Consider the following 14072-nt stretch of genomic DNA (forward strand, 5'->3'; position numbering starts at 1 on the left):
GGCAGGTTGTGAATACACTAAAGACCGGAAGATACCATGGCTCTGGCCAGCGCCTTCAAGGCTGTAACCAATATGCCTGGACTGCTGATCTGGAGGGTTGAGGTAGGATAAATGTAGCTCTTGCAATGTCCATTTGAAGGTATCTCTCAGTATTGAATGTTGACCATTTCATTCCATGTTTAGAACCCCACATCTAGGCAATATCTTAGCTGTAAAGGTCTTTGCCAATCGCACTATGGACTGGCTCATTCATCTGGTGGAAATTTTTTGTGTTTGAGATTAAATCTGAAGTGTTAAATGTATTTCCCGCCCACCACATTGTTTGACGAGTACAGTTTATGAAAATAGTAGACTCTATAGAAGTTTAAAACATGCAAAAAAAAACCCACCTTGCAAAATACTTACAAAATAGACACAAGGATCATCTTGTGGTCAGCTTCTTTTAAAATTGAATGTAAAATATTCAGGTGCTTATGTTTTGGGGCATAATTAGATGGTTTTTGAGTTGCTCACAGAATCACAGATTCACTTAGAGATCTATCTGCAATTGGCTATCTGAGTCTGTCACATAAAATTTGCTAGCAAGCAAACTCAGAAAATTAACTCACAACATACCATGATTGTAAATATTGGCTTTTTTATTAAAAAAGAGCAACTTTTACCCTAAAACAGGTAAAGCAGGCAGGCAGATTAAATGTCTCACAGAATCACAGATTAACTTGGAGGTCTATCTATCTGCAATCGGCTATCTGAGTCTGTACTGAAAAGCTTCAGTCCTAAAGAAGGTTCGGGTCTGCTCCAAGGATTTCCTGCTTTCTAGCTAATCTAAATCTCCTGGCAGAGCAGAACAGCTAATGGTCAGGGGTAAAAAAAGGACAAATAGCAACTTACCAAACGAGGCAAGTTGGAAGGCTCGCATACAGGTAAGGAGTGAGAGGGGTGGGCGGGCAGCCAGTGGAGCGATTTGCCAGTTCTCTGAACTGGGGACAATCGTGTATGCAGCGTTTGCAAGAAATCCTCAGCTGTGCCGCCTGGACAGCTGACAAACACTGTGCTCAGGTGCGCAGCATTTGAAAATCCTCTTGTTTCCTGCTTTTTCAACCTCAGCTATGCCGCGCAAAGCAACTGAGGAGGGAAAAGCAGGGAATAAAGGACAGCCTAGAACCCAGACAGGCGGGTGGGCCAAACACCAAACCAGTTCAGTGTCAGCTGCTCTTCGCAGCTATAGGCTCTATAGAACCGGGCCAAACCAGTAGCATCCCACCCCTGAGGCACTGAAAAAATGACCTATGACCATTTTTCACATTTAAGACTGTTGCATCATCCCTGTGGTCACATGATCAAAATTCAGACGCTTGACAACTGGCTCATATTTATGATGGTTGCGGTGTCCCAGGGTCATGTAATCACCTTTTGCGACCTTCTGCCAAGCAAAGTCAATGGAGAAGCCAGATTCCCTTAACAATCACACTACTAAGGTAACAACTGCTGTGATTCCCTTAACAAATGTGGCAAGAAAGGTTGCAAAATGTGGCAAAACACACTTAGGTTTCTCACTTAGCAAAAGGAATGTTGAGTTCAATTGTGGTTGTAAGTATCTGTACACTTCAGTACCAGATGGCATGGTAATAGCGTTGAAGTTGCTATTCTTGTGTGTTCATGCATCAAAACCTTTGCAATTTCATTGAAAATTCTCCAGATGTCTATCCGGAAATGCCATTCTACCTTCTGAGTGTTCCTTAAATAGATTATTAAAGCCAAAGTAAACAATAGAAATAGAAGTCGGGTACACTCTTAATTACAGTAGAACGAAGCTGCCCTGAATATACTTATTGGCTTCAGGAACAAGGGATGCTTATAGGCTAGAGAGGTTGGGCCATGGTGGCTCAATGGTGGCACAGTGGTTAGTACTGCAGGCCACTTCTCCTGACTGCCAATTGCCAGTAGCTCGGCAGTTCGAGTCTCACTGGCTCAAGGTTGACTCAGCCTTCCATTCTTCCAAGGTGGGTAAAATGAGGACCCAGATTGTTGGGGACAATATGCTGACTCTGTAAACGGCTTAGAGAGGGCTGTAAAGCACTGTGAAGCGGTACCTAAGTCTAAGTGCTAAGTGCTATTGGGCAGAGACCCAGCAGGTCAAGAACTTGACTGAAGCCATGGTTTTCTTTGGGCACATCTTTTAATGCTATGTTCTTCTTTCCAGAAAATGGATCTAGTATTGGTGCCTCCCAATGCTCACGGCAACTTCTATGAAGGCGACTGCTATGTTCTCCTTTCAGTAAGTAACCTGAAAGTTGGCTATTATGCATTACTGCACAATTTAACCTTTCTTTTTCTTTCTTTCTTTTTTATTGAACCTGCCACATACTCAAAAGACTGTACTTGCAGTCATAGACCAAACACCAAATATTATGGTGTCATATGGCTATGAGCACTGTGTAACTCCAGAAAAAGACAAATGATCCAATCCCAGAACTGACTGGCTAAGGGAAGCAGCGAAGAGCACAGCCAAAGAAGGCCTTTACTCAGGGGTGGGATTCTACCAGTTCGCACCTATTTGCTAGAACCGGTTGTTAACATTCTAAGCAGTTTGGAGAACCGGTTGTTAGAAGAAATTACTGGCCTAATCCTGTAAGGAAGACAGGAAGGAAACATTCTGGTGTTGCTTACAGAAACTGCCTCTCCATTAATCCTTATTACATTCTTGGCAGGACTAGACTTCCTGTCTCAGGAACTTCTCTGGAGTTTTCTTCCCCTCCTTTGCTGGTACTTTGCTTGTGTGGAGTGACCATTCAAAGTTACAATGGCACTGAAAAAAAGTGACTTATGACCATTTTTCACACTTACGACTGTTGCAGCATCCCCACAGTCATGAGAGGCCAGGCAAGGAGATGCGTGCCTCGATGTGAGTGATATTGAGTTGGCCATGCCCAGCCAATAACATGGCCACCAAGCCATGCCCACCACATAAGCCACGCCCACAGAACCGGTTGTTAAAAAATTTGAATCCCGCCCCTGCCTTTACTCTCTACAGCTAATAGTTCTTCAATCTTTAGAGAAGCGGTTTCTCAACCTTGGCAGCCTGAAGATGTGCAGACAACAACGCCCAACTGGCTGAGGAATTCCGGAAGTTGAAGTCCATACTGCCAAGGTTGAAAAACATGCTTTAAAACCTGGAATTTGAAGCTCAGATTATCTGCAAATGAAATTTTGCTGTGAAGTTGTCTAGTGGTAATATTGATGTACCACTAGGATTAAAAAAAATATTCTTGGGCTTTGGGTACAAACTCACTGGAATACTAAGATGGAAGCATCCCTTCTTTAATTTTCTGAAAGAACATAACGGGTAAGGGTACTCCAGCTGCTTACAACCCACAAGTATTTAACTTCGATTTGTGTGCCCCATAACCTTTATCCTATCCGCAGACCCGTAAATTGGGCAGCATCCTTTCCTATGATGTTCACTACTGGATTGGAAGTTGCTCCTCAAAAGATGAACAGGGCTCTGCTGCCATTTATACCATCCAACTGGACGACTACCTTGGTGGAGTCCCCGTGCAGCACCGGGAGGTGCAAGGCTATGAATCTGAGCTCTTCAAGGGCTACTTTAAGAAAGGGATCATGTGAGTATGCTTGATCTTTGCCGAAAGGCTGGAAAGGTCACGTGAGAAGAAGGCCTTGGGGGTAGGGCAGGGCTGCTGGGGGTTCGCAGGGGTTCAGGAAGATCCTCTAGCTAAGATTCTGAACCGTTTGGAGAACCCCAAATCCCCCTCCAGGCTTGCCCTGCCCATCTATCCCCACCCAGGAGGATACGTGGCTCATTTTGGATGCAGGTAAGTGCAGGGTGTGCATGGAGGCTTGGGGAGGGTGAAAAACAGCCTCCTGGAAGTTTGGGAAGGCTGGAAACGGACCTCTTTCTGGCTTCCAGAGAGCCTCCGGAGCCTGGGGAGGTTGTTTTTGCCCTCCTGGAGGCCCGATGAAACCCTCCGGCGCCCGGGGGCAAAAACGCCACCCACCATGGTGCAGGAGGCCAACTAGGCCACACCCACCCAACAACCGGGCAGAGAACCCGTTCCTAACATTTTTTTTAAAAAATAAAAGTTTTATTTGGGTTTTCACAAAACATAATTCAAATAAAATATCTTTTTTGAAAGTAGCATGATTCCAGGTGATCACATCTCTGTACAGAGATAATCTCAATTACACATTCATCTTTATATTCTACTTCATATCTTGTCACTATTTTATCATTTTCTCAATAATTTTTTCCTTCCCTTACTTTCCTCAACCTTACTTATAATTATCTCATTCCTTTCTAATTCAATTACATACCTTTTTCTACATTTCTATATCTTTCTAGTCATTACGTTTGTACTTTTGCCTGTCCTGCTTACAATTTCATACCTTCTTTTTCCATCATCGTCCCAAAAGGGAAAATAAAAAAAGCAATTCCCTCCCCTTCCAGGCATTAAAAACTGAGGTTTTTCCCCTGTAATTACCAAGTGGAGAGTGTCACCTTTATATCTTATAGTTATTATCCATTCAAATCTCATTTAACATTTAGTTTATACATTATACAATTATAACGTTCAGTTTCTAATATCTATTTGATATCATATAACTGTTATCTGCCGAATTTGTTTTTACTAGAAATATCTGTGTTTTCACAGGATATGCATTACTAAATTCAACCACTAGATGGGGATAGTTACACCACAGTTGATACAAACAACAGACTTTCCCATTGTGGTCTTAAAACACCTTCCACTCATCCTTTACAGTAATTGACAGAGAACTACACTGGTGAGAATTGGTTGTCTCCATTCCTAATCTCTAGCCCATCTCCACTTTCTCTCTTCCCAGTCACTTGCAGTTCCCTGAATTCCCCTGGCCTGAAACAGTTAGCCACGAAGGTAGTATTAGTTGTATAAAACTCTAGGGGTCATCTTTAGCACAAAATCAAAATTAAGTGTTCTTAACCTTGAGTAACAGTTATCCAGCTTGTCTGGCTATATTGTATCTTTCTCCTTTTCCTTTAATTTGGGACAGCTACAAGAAAGGAGGCCGGGCATCTGGGTTCAACCATACAGAGACCAATGCCTACAATGTCAAGCGGCTTCTACACGTCAAAGGAAAAAGGAACGTTATGGCCAGAGAGGTGAGTTTGAGCCCCAACCGTGGTTGGGCTCCTGTATTTCACGTAAGCCACCCACTATGATTGACTGCATCTCTTGATTGTTCCCTGTTTGCTCTTGTATGTGCCTCATCTGCAGGTGAAGATAAGCTGGGACAGCTTTAACCTTGGTGATGTGTTCCTCCTAGATCTGGGTAAAATCATTGTCCAGTGGAATGGTCCAGAAAGCAACAAGCAGGAGCGACTGAAGGTATTGTTTTAGACCCTGACCAAAAGGGTAGTAGCAAGGTTGCTTGGCTTGGGGTATTTCTTCTCAATTCCATATGAGAGTCTATGACACATGTCACCATACCATAAAAAAGATGTTGAGACTTTAGAAAAAAATGCAGAGAAGAGCAACCAGGATGATTAGGGGACTGGAGACTAAGGCATATGAAGAACGGTTGCAGGAACTGGGCTTGGCTAGTCTAGTGAAGAGAAGGACCAGGGGAGACAGGATAGCGGTCTTCCAATATTTGAGGGGCTGCCACACGAAGGAAGGGGTCAAGCCATTTTCTAAAGCGCCTGTAGGCCAGACAAGGAATAATGGATGGAAACTGAACAAGGAGAGATTTAACCTGGAAATAAGGAGAAATTTTCTGACAGTGAGAATAATCAACTAATGGAACAGCTTGCCCTCGGAAGTTGTGGGAACACCATCACTTGAGACTTTCAAGAAGAGATTGGACTCCCATCTGTCAGAAATGGTGTGGGGTCTCCTGCTTGGGCAGGGGGAGTTGGACGAGATGACTTATAAGGTCCCTGCCAACTCTGATTATCTGTTTAATCTGTTTAATCTGTTCACATGGGGATTTTGCAAAACTTTCTCTTTGTTCATGCCTATGGAGATTCTCAGTCATCCAGGTCATGGCTGTCCCAAAGGTGTTTTTTCAAGAGGCAACTGGACGTTCTGGTTTTTCTTTGAAGGTGTTTCGCTTCTCATCCAAGAAGCTGAGCTGAAGAAGCTTCTTGCATGAGAAGTGAAACATCCTCAAAGAAAAAAACAGAAACTCTAGTTGCCTCTTGAAAAAGCACCTTTGGGTTTCTCTTTGTTCCTGTTGTCCCTGAATCAGGCACGTCCCTTTTAAAGGCCATAGAGTAGAGAAGAAAAAAATTGCCAAAGATTCTTCTTCATTAGGGAAAAGGGAAAAAAAAGGAAAACAAACGCAAGGCAAACACTTGTTATATTTGTTCCAATATCATTATAAATAGAAGTTTTATAGCACAATTGTTTTCATAGATCAGCTTCTGTGTATATGAGATACAGGACTTTCCTTGAGCTGAAAATCTTATTGCAAATCCAGAAATTGCTAGGATAAAGATTAGTGCTGTCCCAGAAAACTAAGTTTAATATTTAATGAAATCATTTCCTATCATTTGAATATAAATTAAACTAATATCATTATCAAGATTAATTTTCATGCGTTTAACTATTTCTCCCTCTCATCACATGCAAATGTACGGTAGATTTTAAGGGCAGCATTTGGTGTTGTGTGGGGTTCTTGGTACTCTCTGAGCTTGGTTGTTTTCCTACGTTTCATTACCAGACTAGGTAACCTAATCAGTGTCTAGTGGATAATGAAACCTCTGCAAGAAAACAACCAAGCTCTGAGTGCACCAAGGACTCCACATTTCAGTCCTGAGCTACAAATATTCTCTTCTATTTAATGTTGTTTTGGAGGATCATACTTAAGCCTTTTGCGGCAATGTGGATCTCTAGGGCTTCATCTGGTGTATCTGTGGAGTACATGAAGCCACACACAGCTACAAGAAGTGATGAAATGAGCTAGATCTGCTTATGGTAACACCACGGCAAGCAAAACTCAGAGGACACGTGGATGATTAGCATGCAAAAGGCCTTGTGTTCAATCCCTAGCAACTTCAGAAAAGGCAGAGACAGTCTGAGGTTGCCTGAAGGACCATCTCTTCCCTGAGGGACATCCACTGGTCCCATCAAGTCCACAGAGAGATATGCTGTGGGTCCCGTCTGCATTCAATCTGAAAGGCTCGAGTAGGTGACTGTTTTCTGCCATGACATTCATCTTCTTACACATAATCCTTCCTGAGGTGAGGTTTGCCCCAACCAGGGGTACGCAGGGGTTCAGGAGATCCTGTAGCTAAGATCGGAGAACCCCCAAATCCCATTCTTGGCTGGCCCTGTTCACCCCTCCTCTCCGCTCCCAAGAGTCCCCACATGGCCCGTTTTGGATGCAGGTAAGTGCAGGCCTGCACAGAGGCTCAGAGAGGGTGAAAAATGGGCCTCCCGGAAATTTGGGAAGGCCGGAAACGGGCCCATTTTCGGCTTCCAAAGAGCCTCTGGAGCCCAGGGAGGCTATTTTCGCCTTCCTGGAGGCTTGAGGAAAGCCTCCGAAGCCCAGGGAGAGGGAAAACGCCCCTCCTGGTCATGCAGGAAGCCGCTAGACCATGGCCTCCATGGCCACCCAGCAACCAGGCAGAGAACCCATTGCTCACATTTTTGAGGCCCACCCCTGGCCCCAACACTTATGGCCTTCCATAAAGTTCTCAAAATGTGTTTTTTTTTTTTCCCCAGCAAGCTTGGTAGAAAACCTGCATGCTGGTTATATTGCATATAAACATAGTCTCTCTCATGGTCTTCTTTAGCCATATTTATACTTTTAATCGATTTGCAGAATGTTTTAGTTCTTGGTTTTACTGGATGAGATTGGCGGCTTTATACCTTTGACCAATAATAAATAAATTTCCTTACAGAGAATCAATGCCACTCAGGATCAGCTGAACTGAGCTGGACTGGCCAATGGTCCAATTTCATATGAGGCGACTTCCCATGTTCCTTCTCGCTTTCTTAGGCTATGCTTCTTGCCCAAGATATCCGTGATAGAGAACGTGGAGGCCGTGCTGAAATTGGGATCATAGAGGGTGATGACGAAGAAGCTAGTTCAGATTTGATGAAAGTGTTGGAGAGTGAGCTGGGAGAAAGGACTCAAGAAATCAAACCTGCCATTTCTGATGAGGCGGTGGACCAACAGCAGAAGGCCAGCCTCTTCCTCTATCGGTGTGTTGAAAATTTTTACTTATGGCCGAGACTTCACCATAGTTGTTATTGATGCAGCAGTTGTACGACTGGGATGGATTGTGAATGTAGATGATATTTCCATTGAAAAGATGTTATAGAACACCTAAATGGGTCTAGATTAGAAGAAAGCAAAAACTTCCAACTTCAGCTTTCACCAAAAGGAAAGGAAAGGAAATGTGAGATTTTGGGGGAAACTGGAGAATCATGCATGGGAGATTATAAATTTGGTGTATCAAGGCAAGGAAAGAGACAGACTGGAATAGATGGCAACTAAAGGGAAGTATGTAGAGCTAACATTCAGGGTGATAGTAAAGCCAGAATAATGTCAGCCAGGCAAGAAAAACTGGAATAAATATGTCAATCTTGATAAAATAAATCTTATTGGTCCAAATTTGTAGGTCTGTGAATGGTTTCAAAACCAAAACCAAATTATCTCTGAAGCTACTGTAGTTATCTTTGAAACTATATCTGAAGATTGTTGGAACTTCTTCACTGATGCTACTTACTTGATAGGTTGCTACCCATGGTTCCCCAAAAGGAAGACCAGGTCTTATTTCTTTTGAGCCCCAAAATAAGCACTAGGGCTTAATTTGGGAGGTGTCTTATTTTTTTCCATGTACGGGAGGCCCACTTCATCTGCTTATTTGTGGTGGGGCAGGTGGCTGTGTGGCGTGCTATTTCCACCACCACAAGGCAGGAGGATGGAGCTGCACCTCATGCTCTGCATCAGCTTACCTCAGGGCCCCTACAGCCAGGCCACTTATGCCATGCCTCATGGCAGCAGCTCCAACAGCCTCAACCAGCAGGATCCTGCATAGCTGCTGGCCCACTTCTTCTGCTTGCTTGTGACTGCAACAGAGCAGGAGGCCAAGCAACACTCTGGTGCCATGTCCACAAGGCAAAGTGGGGGTGGGTGGGGTTGGAGCTACTCTACAGGCCCTGCACTGGCTTACCTCAGGGCTCCCGCAGCCAGGCCATCCATACTCTTGACACCTGCCTCGCCTCACGGCTAGAGCACCAGCATGCTGCTCAGCCTCCTGCTCTATTGCGGCCACAAGCAAGCAGAAGAAGTGGGCCGGCAGCCACATGGGCTCCTGCTGCACATGACTGCTGGTGCTGCCATTGCGAGGCAGGTGTTGGGGCATGGATGGCCTGGCTGTGGGGGCCCTGAGGTAAACCAGTGCAGGGCTCCACCCCCTGCCTCGCCTCATTGCCATAGCATGGTGAGAATGGTATGGGTGGGCATCCGGCTGTGCAGTCTCTTAAGTAGGGCTTATTTTGAGGGCTAGGCCTTATATTAGATGCACAAAGGGGGAACTTGCTGGGGCTTATTTTCAGGATAGGTCTTATTTTCAGGGAAATTGGTTTTTTAAAGATTTTTTTTGTTTTGTTTCTATAAAATTATAGTCAGATAGTAACTTAATACCCATTTCTGCTCTAGGTCAGGGGTATATACTTGCTGAAAATTCACAAACCATTCCACCTTGCCAGACTGTAGTTAATACAATCAGAAACTAACTATCAAAGTATTAAAACAGAGAAGGAACAGCTGATGAATCACACAACTGAATGATGGTCTCTCTGGGTGGATTCAGACATGCTTATCCATCAGTTATTTATAGTAACTCAGTTGGTCTCTGTATTAGAGATGAAATGGTAATAATTGTCTCTATTGAAAGGTATCAGAATGGGAAGTATTTAATTTGTAATAGTTAATTTATATTTAATCTATCAATTAATTAACATTTACTTGTGTGGTCTCATGCTCCTACTTCACACTGGATACTCTGGGAAGAATGAATCAAATCTGTAAGAAATTCTAAAAGAAATAGTTAAGGAATTCTGCCATTTCCAGCACTCAAACTAATCAAACAAGCAATCTTGTCTTCTTTTCTAGTGTTACAGACTCTGGAGGACAAATAGAAATTACAGAAGAAGCCAAACGTCCTCTCAGGCAGGAATTATTAAACCACAATGTAAGTCTAAGGTTGACATGGCATAAATGGCGCTAAACTGAGTTTCTTAGCTCTAATACATCAACAGAGTAGCCTATTGGATTATTACACAACATGGATTGAAGCCCTACATTCATTTGCAGACAATTTTTTCCTAGAAATATTTGATAAAACCGAAACATATGGGAAGCACAAGATTTTGGAGATATAAGTTTGTGTTTGCTATGGTCAATGTAATCAGTTTAGTCAAAAAAAACCTACCCTATTTTCTGCCAAATGATACTCTTGAACATTAATAACATAGCTTGGGTTTGCACAATTGGCTAGGCTAAAATATGACTGGCTGAGTTGTATCTCAGTGTGTTGTGTAAATACAGCTGGGGATACATGAATGCTACAAGTGGAAATATTTGTCCACTTGTCTGTCAGTTGCTGATCCCTACAATAAACCTGACCTTATCTAGCTACCACACAAAATATATCAAATATTTTTGCTCACTGTCCAATTTAGGGTTGGTGTTAAACAGGGGCCTTAGTTTAGTAGCAGACACCTACTTTGCTCATGAGGGATTTGAGCTTCAGCCTTCGCAGAAGAGGGATTTCTGGTAAGACCAAGGCTTCAGCCTTAAAACATTGGAGAATTGAGCCAGATAGATGAATGGCATAGGTGTGTAGAGGCGTTTTCCTATAGTCTTTTTGTCAGGAGTGAGGGCAGGAAATTAGGATTCTTAATTTTTACCGATTTCCCAATTGCTGTAAAACCAATTCAGCGGGCCCTGAAAACCATTTTTGCACTGATTTGAACTTTTTTGTTTTTTTTGTTTTTGCAATAAATGATTTACACTATTTATACCATGCTCTTAATGCTCTCTTTTGGACCTTAGGATTGCTACATTCTGGATCACAGCGGGATGAAAATCTATGTCTGGAAAGGAAAAGGAGCCACTAAGCTGGAGAAACAAACAGCCATGTCAAAAGCCCTGGTATGATGGAGTAATCCATTCCAACTCCAATGGCTGCTTCCCAGTTCTTTCTCTTTTTAAAACTAGGTTCTAAGTAGATTTCTCTATTAAATATATATTTTTATTGTTTCTTTTATTACATGATAAAATATCTCAATTCCAACAGCATTTTTGGCATCTATACAGGTTCTTAAACATCATAATACATTACATTACGTTTAACTAATATTAAATAATAATTTCCACTGTAATTGTTATTTTTTGTATAATTTACCCATTTACATTTTACTCTCATAAGGATTGTTTCAATTAAATCTCTTGTCTCCCTTCTTAGTTCTGTTTGTTAGCCATTTATACCAATTGTTCCAGATTAAAAAGAATAGGTTGTAAATAGATTTTTTAACCTGGTACTTTAGAAAGTAAAGCTTACATGCTCCAGTTGGTAGTGGTGTGGAAATATTTTTTTAAAAAATTGTAGTGCACTTGGGTGTTGTTTTTTTTAAAGATCAGTGTTAATTTGCAGCAGACTCTATTCTAATAGAACAATACAAACTTTTGAAGGTTGTACACATAGATGTAGAGTAGCAGTGGTGGTATTCTACCAGTTCAGCCCAGTTTTGCGGAGCCAGTAGCGCCGATGAGAAGCAAAGACCTAACTGGTTCTCTCCAACACTCTGCTGTTGGGCCTGCCCAGGCTCCCATACTAACCTTTATGTCCTGTTTTTGAAGCACAGCTGTTTTGCGCGGCACAGTAGATTGCTGCGTGGCAGCTGCTGAAGTGACAGGGAGAATGCAGGCTTGCAGGAGGTAAGTCAGAAAGCCTCTGTGCCTGCGTAAAGTACGCATTTGGCACACGCGTGCAATGTGTGTGTGCATGCGCAAAGCGCGCCCACCAAGCCACGCCCACCAAACCGGTGGTAAACATTTTTGAAAATTACCACTCGATCTTCAGCAGGCCTACTGTATGCATGAATTGTTGCTCAGATCTGCACAGTGAAACTCTGGATCAGCCCTGTAAGAGAGTAGAGTCAAGAACCTTATGTATATTTGTTGCCATCTTGTGGTTGTCTGGAGTTTTGCAGCCCAGATATGACAATTCTGTACATCAAAGAAAAATTGCTGGAGAGAAGAGGCAACCGTATACATCTATCATATTTATCCCTTTTGGGGTCTGCAGTGTTCCACAAACAGCAGAAAAGAAGTAAGAAATAGTAAGCCAAAACCAAAAAAATGCAGCATATGGAAAAGGAAAGGAAATATATTTGATTTATGCCATCACTGTTCACTCTATTTCTGGGGAACCTTTTCTCATGGCAAACCATCTTTGCTCCCACACCATCCATGCCCCCACTACTTTGTGTCTTCCCTTTTATTGTTTTAACTTTTGCAGGATTTTGTCAACTCTGTCCAACCACAATTTTCAGCGTCTTCTCCTTTCCCTCAACCTGTTCTCCTAAGTCATTCTTTCTATATAACCCAAACACGTCAATAGACTTCCTTCCAGCTAACCACTGATTCGGATTCCATCCAGCTTAATTCATCACCCATTCAAAAAAACCCTCTGTTTTATCATACACACTTCGGATATATTTCATTCCATTGCATGCGACTTACTTTATGTTTCTCAAGACCCACACAATTGTCACTTCCATAGAATCAAGTCAGCAGAATCATGTTCATATGAATGAACATTTTCACTTCTGTTATCTAATTTGGCAGAACAGATCTCCTCACAGCTTTTCTATTAACAAACCATTCGTCAATGTCCTGTTGTGAAAAGCAAAAGCCAGATTTACTTAAAGCAATGGGTTTCAGCCTTGGCAACTTTAAGATAGGTGGACATCAATCTCCAGAATTCCCCAACCAGTTTCCTAAGTCTACACATCTTAAGGTTGCCCACGCTGAGTTAGGGTGATAACAATTAGGGTGTGTAAACAGAGTTGTTATGCTGTTTGTCTTGTTCCTATAGGAATTTATTGGGAAGAAAGGCTATTCTTCCAGCACCAATGTGGAAACTGTACACGACGGAGCAGAGTCGGCCATGTTCAAGCAACTGTTTCAAAATTGGACAGTCCAGGATCAGACTGTAGGGCTAGGGATAGCCCACAACGTGGGAACAATCGGTAAGAAAGATCTTGTTGCTGCGTACGATGCTGTGTATGCCATCTGAAAAGAGAATTATGTAACATCATGATCTGATTCTTTTCTGTAATTGAAACCATCTTGTAACAAGGCTACAGAATCCCAGGGCTACAAAAATTCAGACGGCCATTAGATGGCACCAAAGAATTAGAACAGTCTGGATTTTTTGCTGCTATTTCAGTGATCAACTAAAACTATAGAGAGAATAGAATGGAATGGAATGGAATGGAATGGAAGGGAAGGGAAGGGAAGGGAAGGGAAGGGAAGGGAAGGGAAGGGAAGGGAAGGGAAGGGAAGGGAAGAGAATAATTCTTTATTGGCCAAGTGTGATTGGACACACAAGGAATTTGTCTTGGTGCAAATACTCTCAGTATACATAAAAGAAAAGACACATTTGTCGAGAATCATAACGTACAACACTTAATGTTAGTCATAGGGTACAATAAGCAATTAAATCATACTAGGAAACAGTCAATATAGATCATAAGGATACAAGCAACAAAGTTACAGTCATACAGTCACAAGTGGGAGGGGACGGGTGATAAAGAGTGATGACAAGATTAATAGCAATAGTAGTGCAGACTTTGCTAAACAAATAATTCCCTCAATACTGTCCAACTATTTACAGAGTGATGGCTTTCGGGGAAAAACTGTCCTTGTGTCTAGTTGTTCTGGTGTGCAGTGCTATATAGTGTCATTTTGAGGGAAGGAGTTGAAACAGTTTATGTCCAGGATGTGAGGGGTCTGTAAATATTTTCACAGCCCTCTTTTTGACTCGTGCAGTA

The 14072-nt window shown here is 42.4% G+C and overlaps 1 protein-coding gene across 1 annotated transcript in view; it reads left to right on the top strand.

Moving 5' to 3' along the window:
- AVIL (advillin) overlaps nucleotides 1-14072 on the top strand; it is a 45657-nt gene that overhangs the window by 9124 nt on the left and 22461 nt on the right. The window contains exons 2-10 of the mRNA XM_026714715.2: nucleotides 6-102; nucleotides 2204-2278; nucleotides 3427-3623; nucleotides 5050-5158; nucleotides 5274-5384; nucleotides 8002-8207; nucleotides 10126-10204; nucleotides 11068-11166; nucleotides 13115-13268. Of these exons, the coding sequence (XP_026570500.2) occupies nucleotides 37-102; nucleotides 2204-2278; nucleotides 3427-3623; nucleotides 5050-5158; nucleotides 5274-5384; nucleotides 8002-8207; nucleotides 10126-10204; nucleotides 11068-11166; nucleotides 13115-13268 (1096 nt within the window). The 5' untranslated portion in view covers nucleotides 6-36. The remainder of the gene's footprint in view (nucleotides 1-5; nucleotides 103-2203; nucleotides 2279-3426; nucleotides 3624-5049; nucleotides 5159-5273; nucleotides 5385-8001; nucleotides 8208-10125; nucleotides 10205-11067; nucleotides 11167-13114; nucleotides 13269-14072) is intronic.

Source organism: Pseudonaja textilis, chromosome 2 (genome assembly GCF_049901715.1).
Source record: "Pseudonaja textilis isolate UNSWEBS1 chromosome 2, rPseTex1.2, whole genome shotgun sequence".
NCBI classification, from domain to species: Eukaryota; Metazoa; Chordata; class Lepidosauria; order Squamata; family Elapidae; genus Pseudonaja; species Pseudonaja textilis.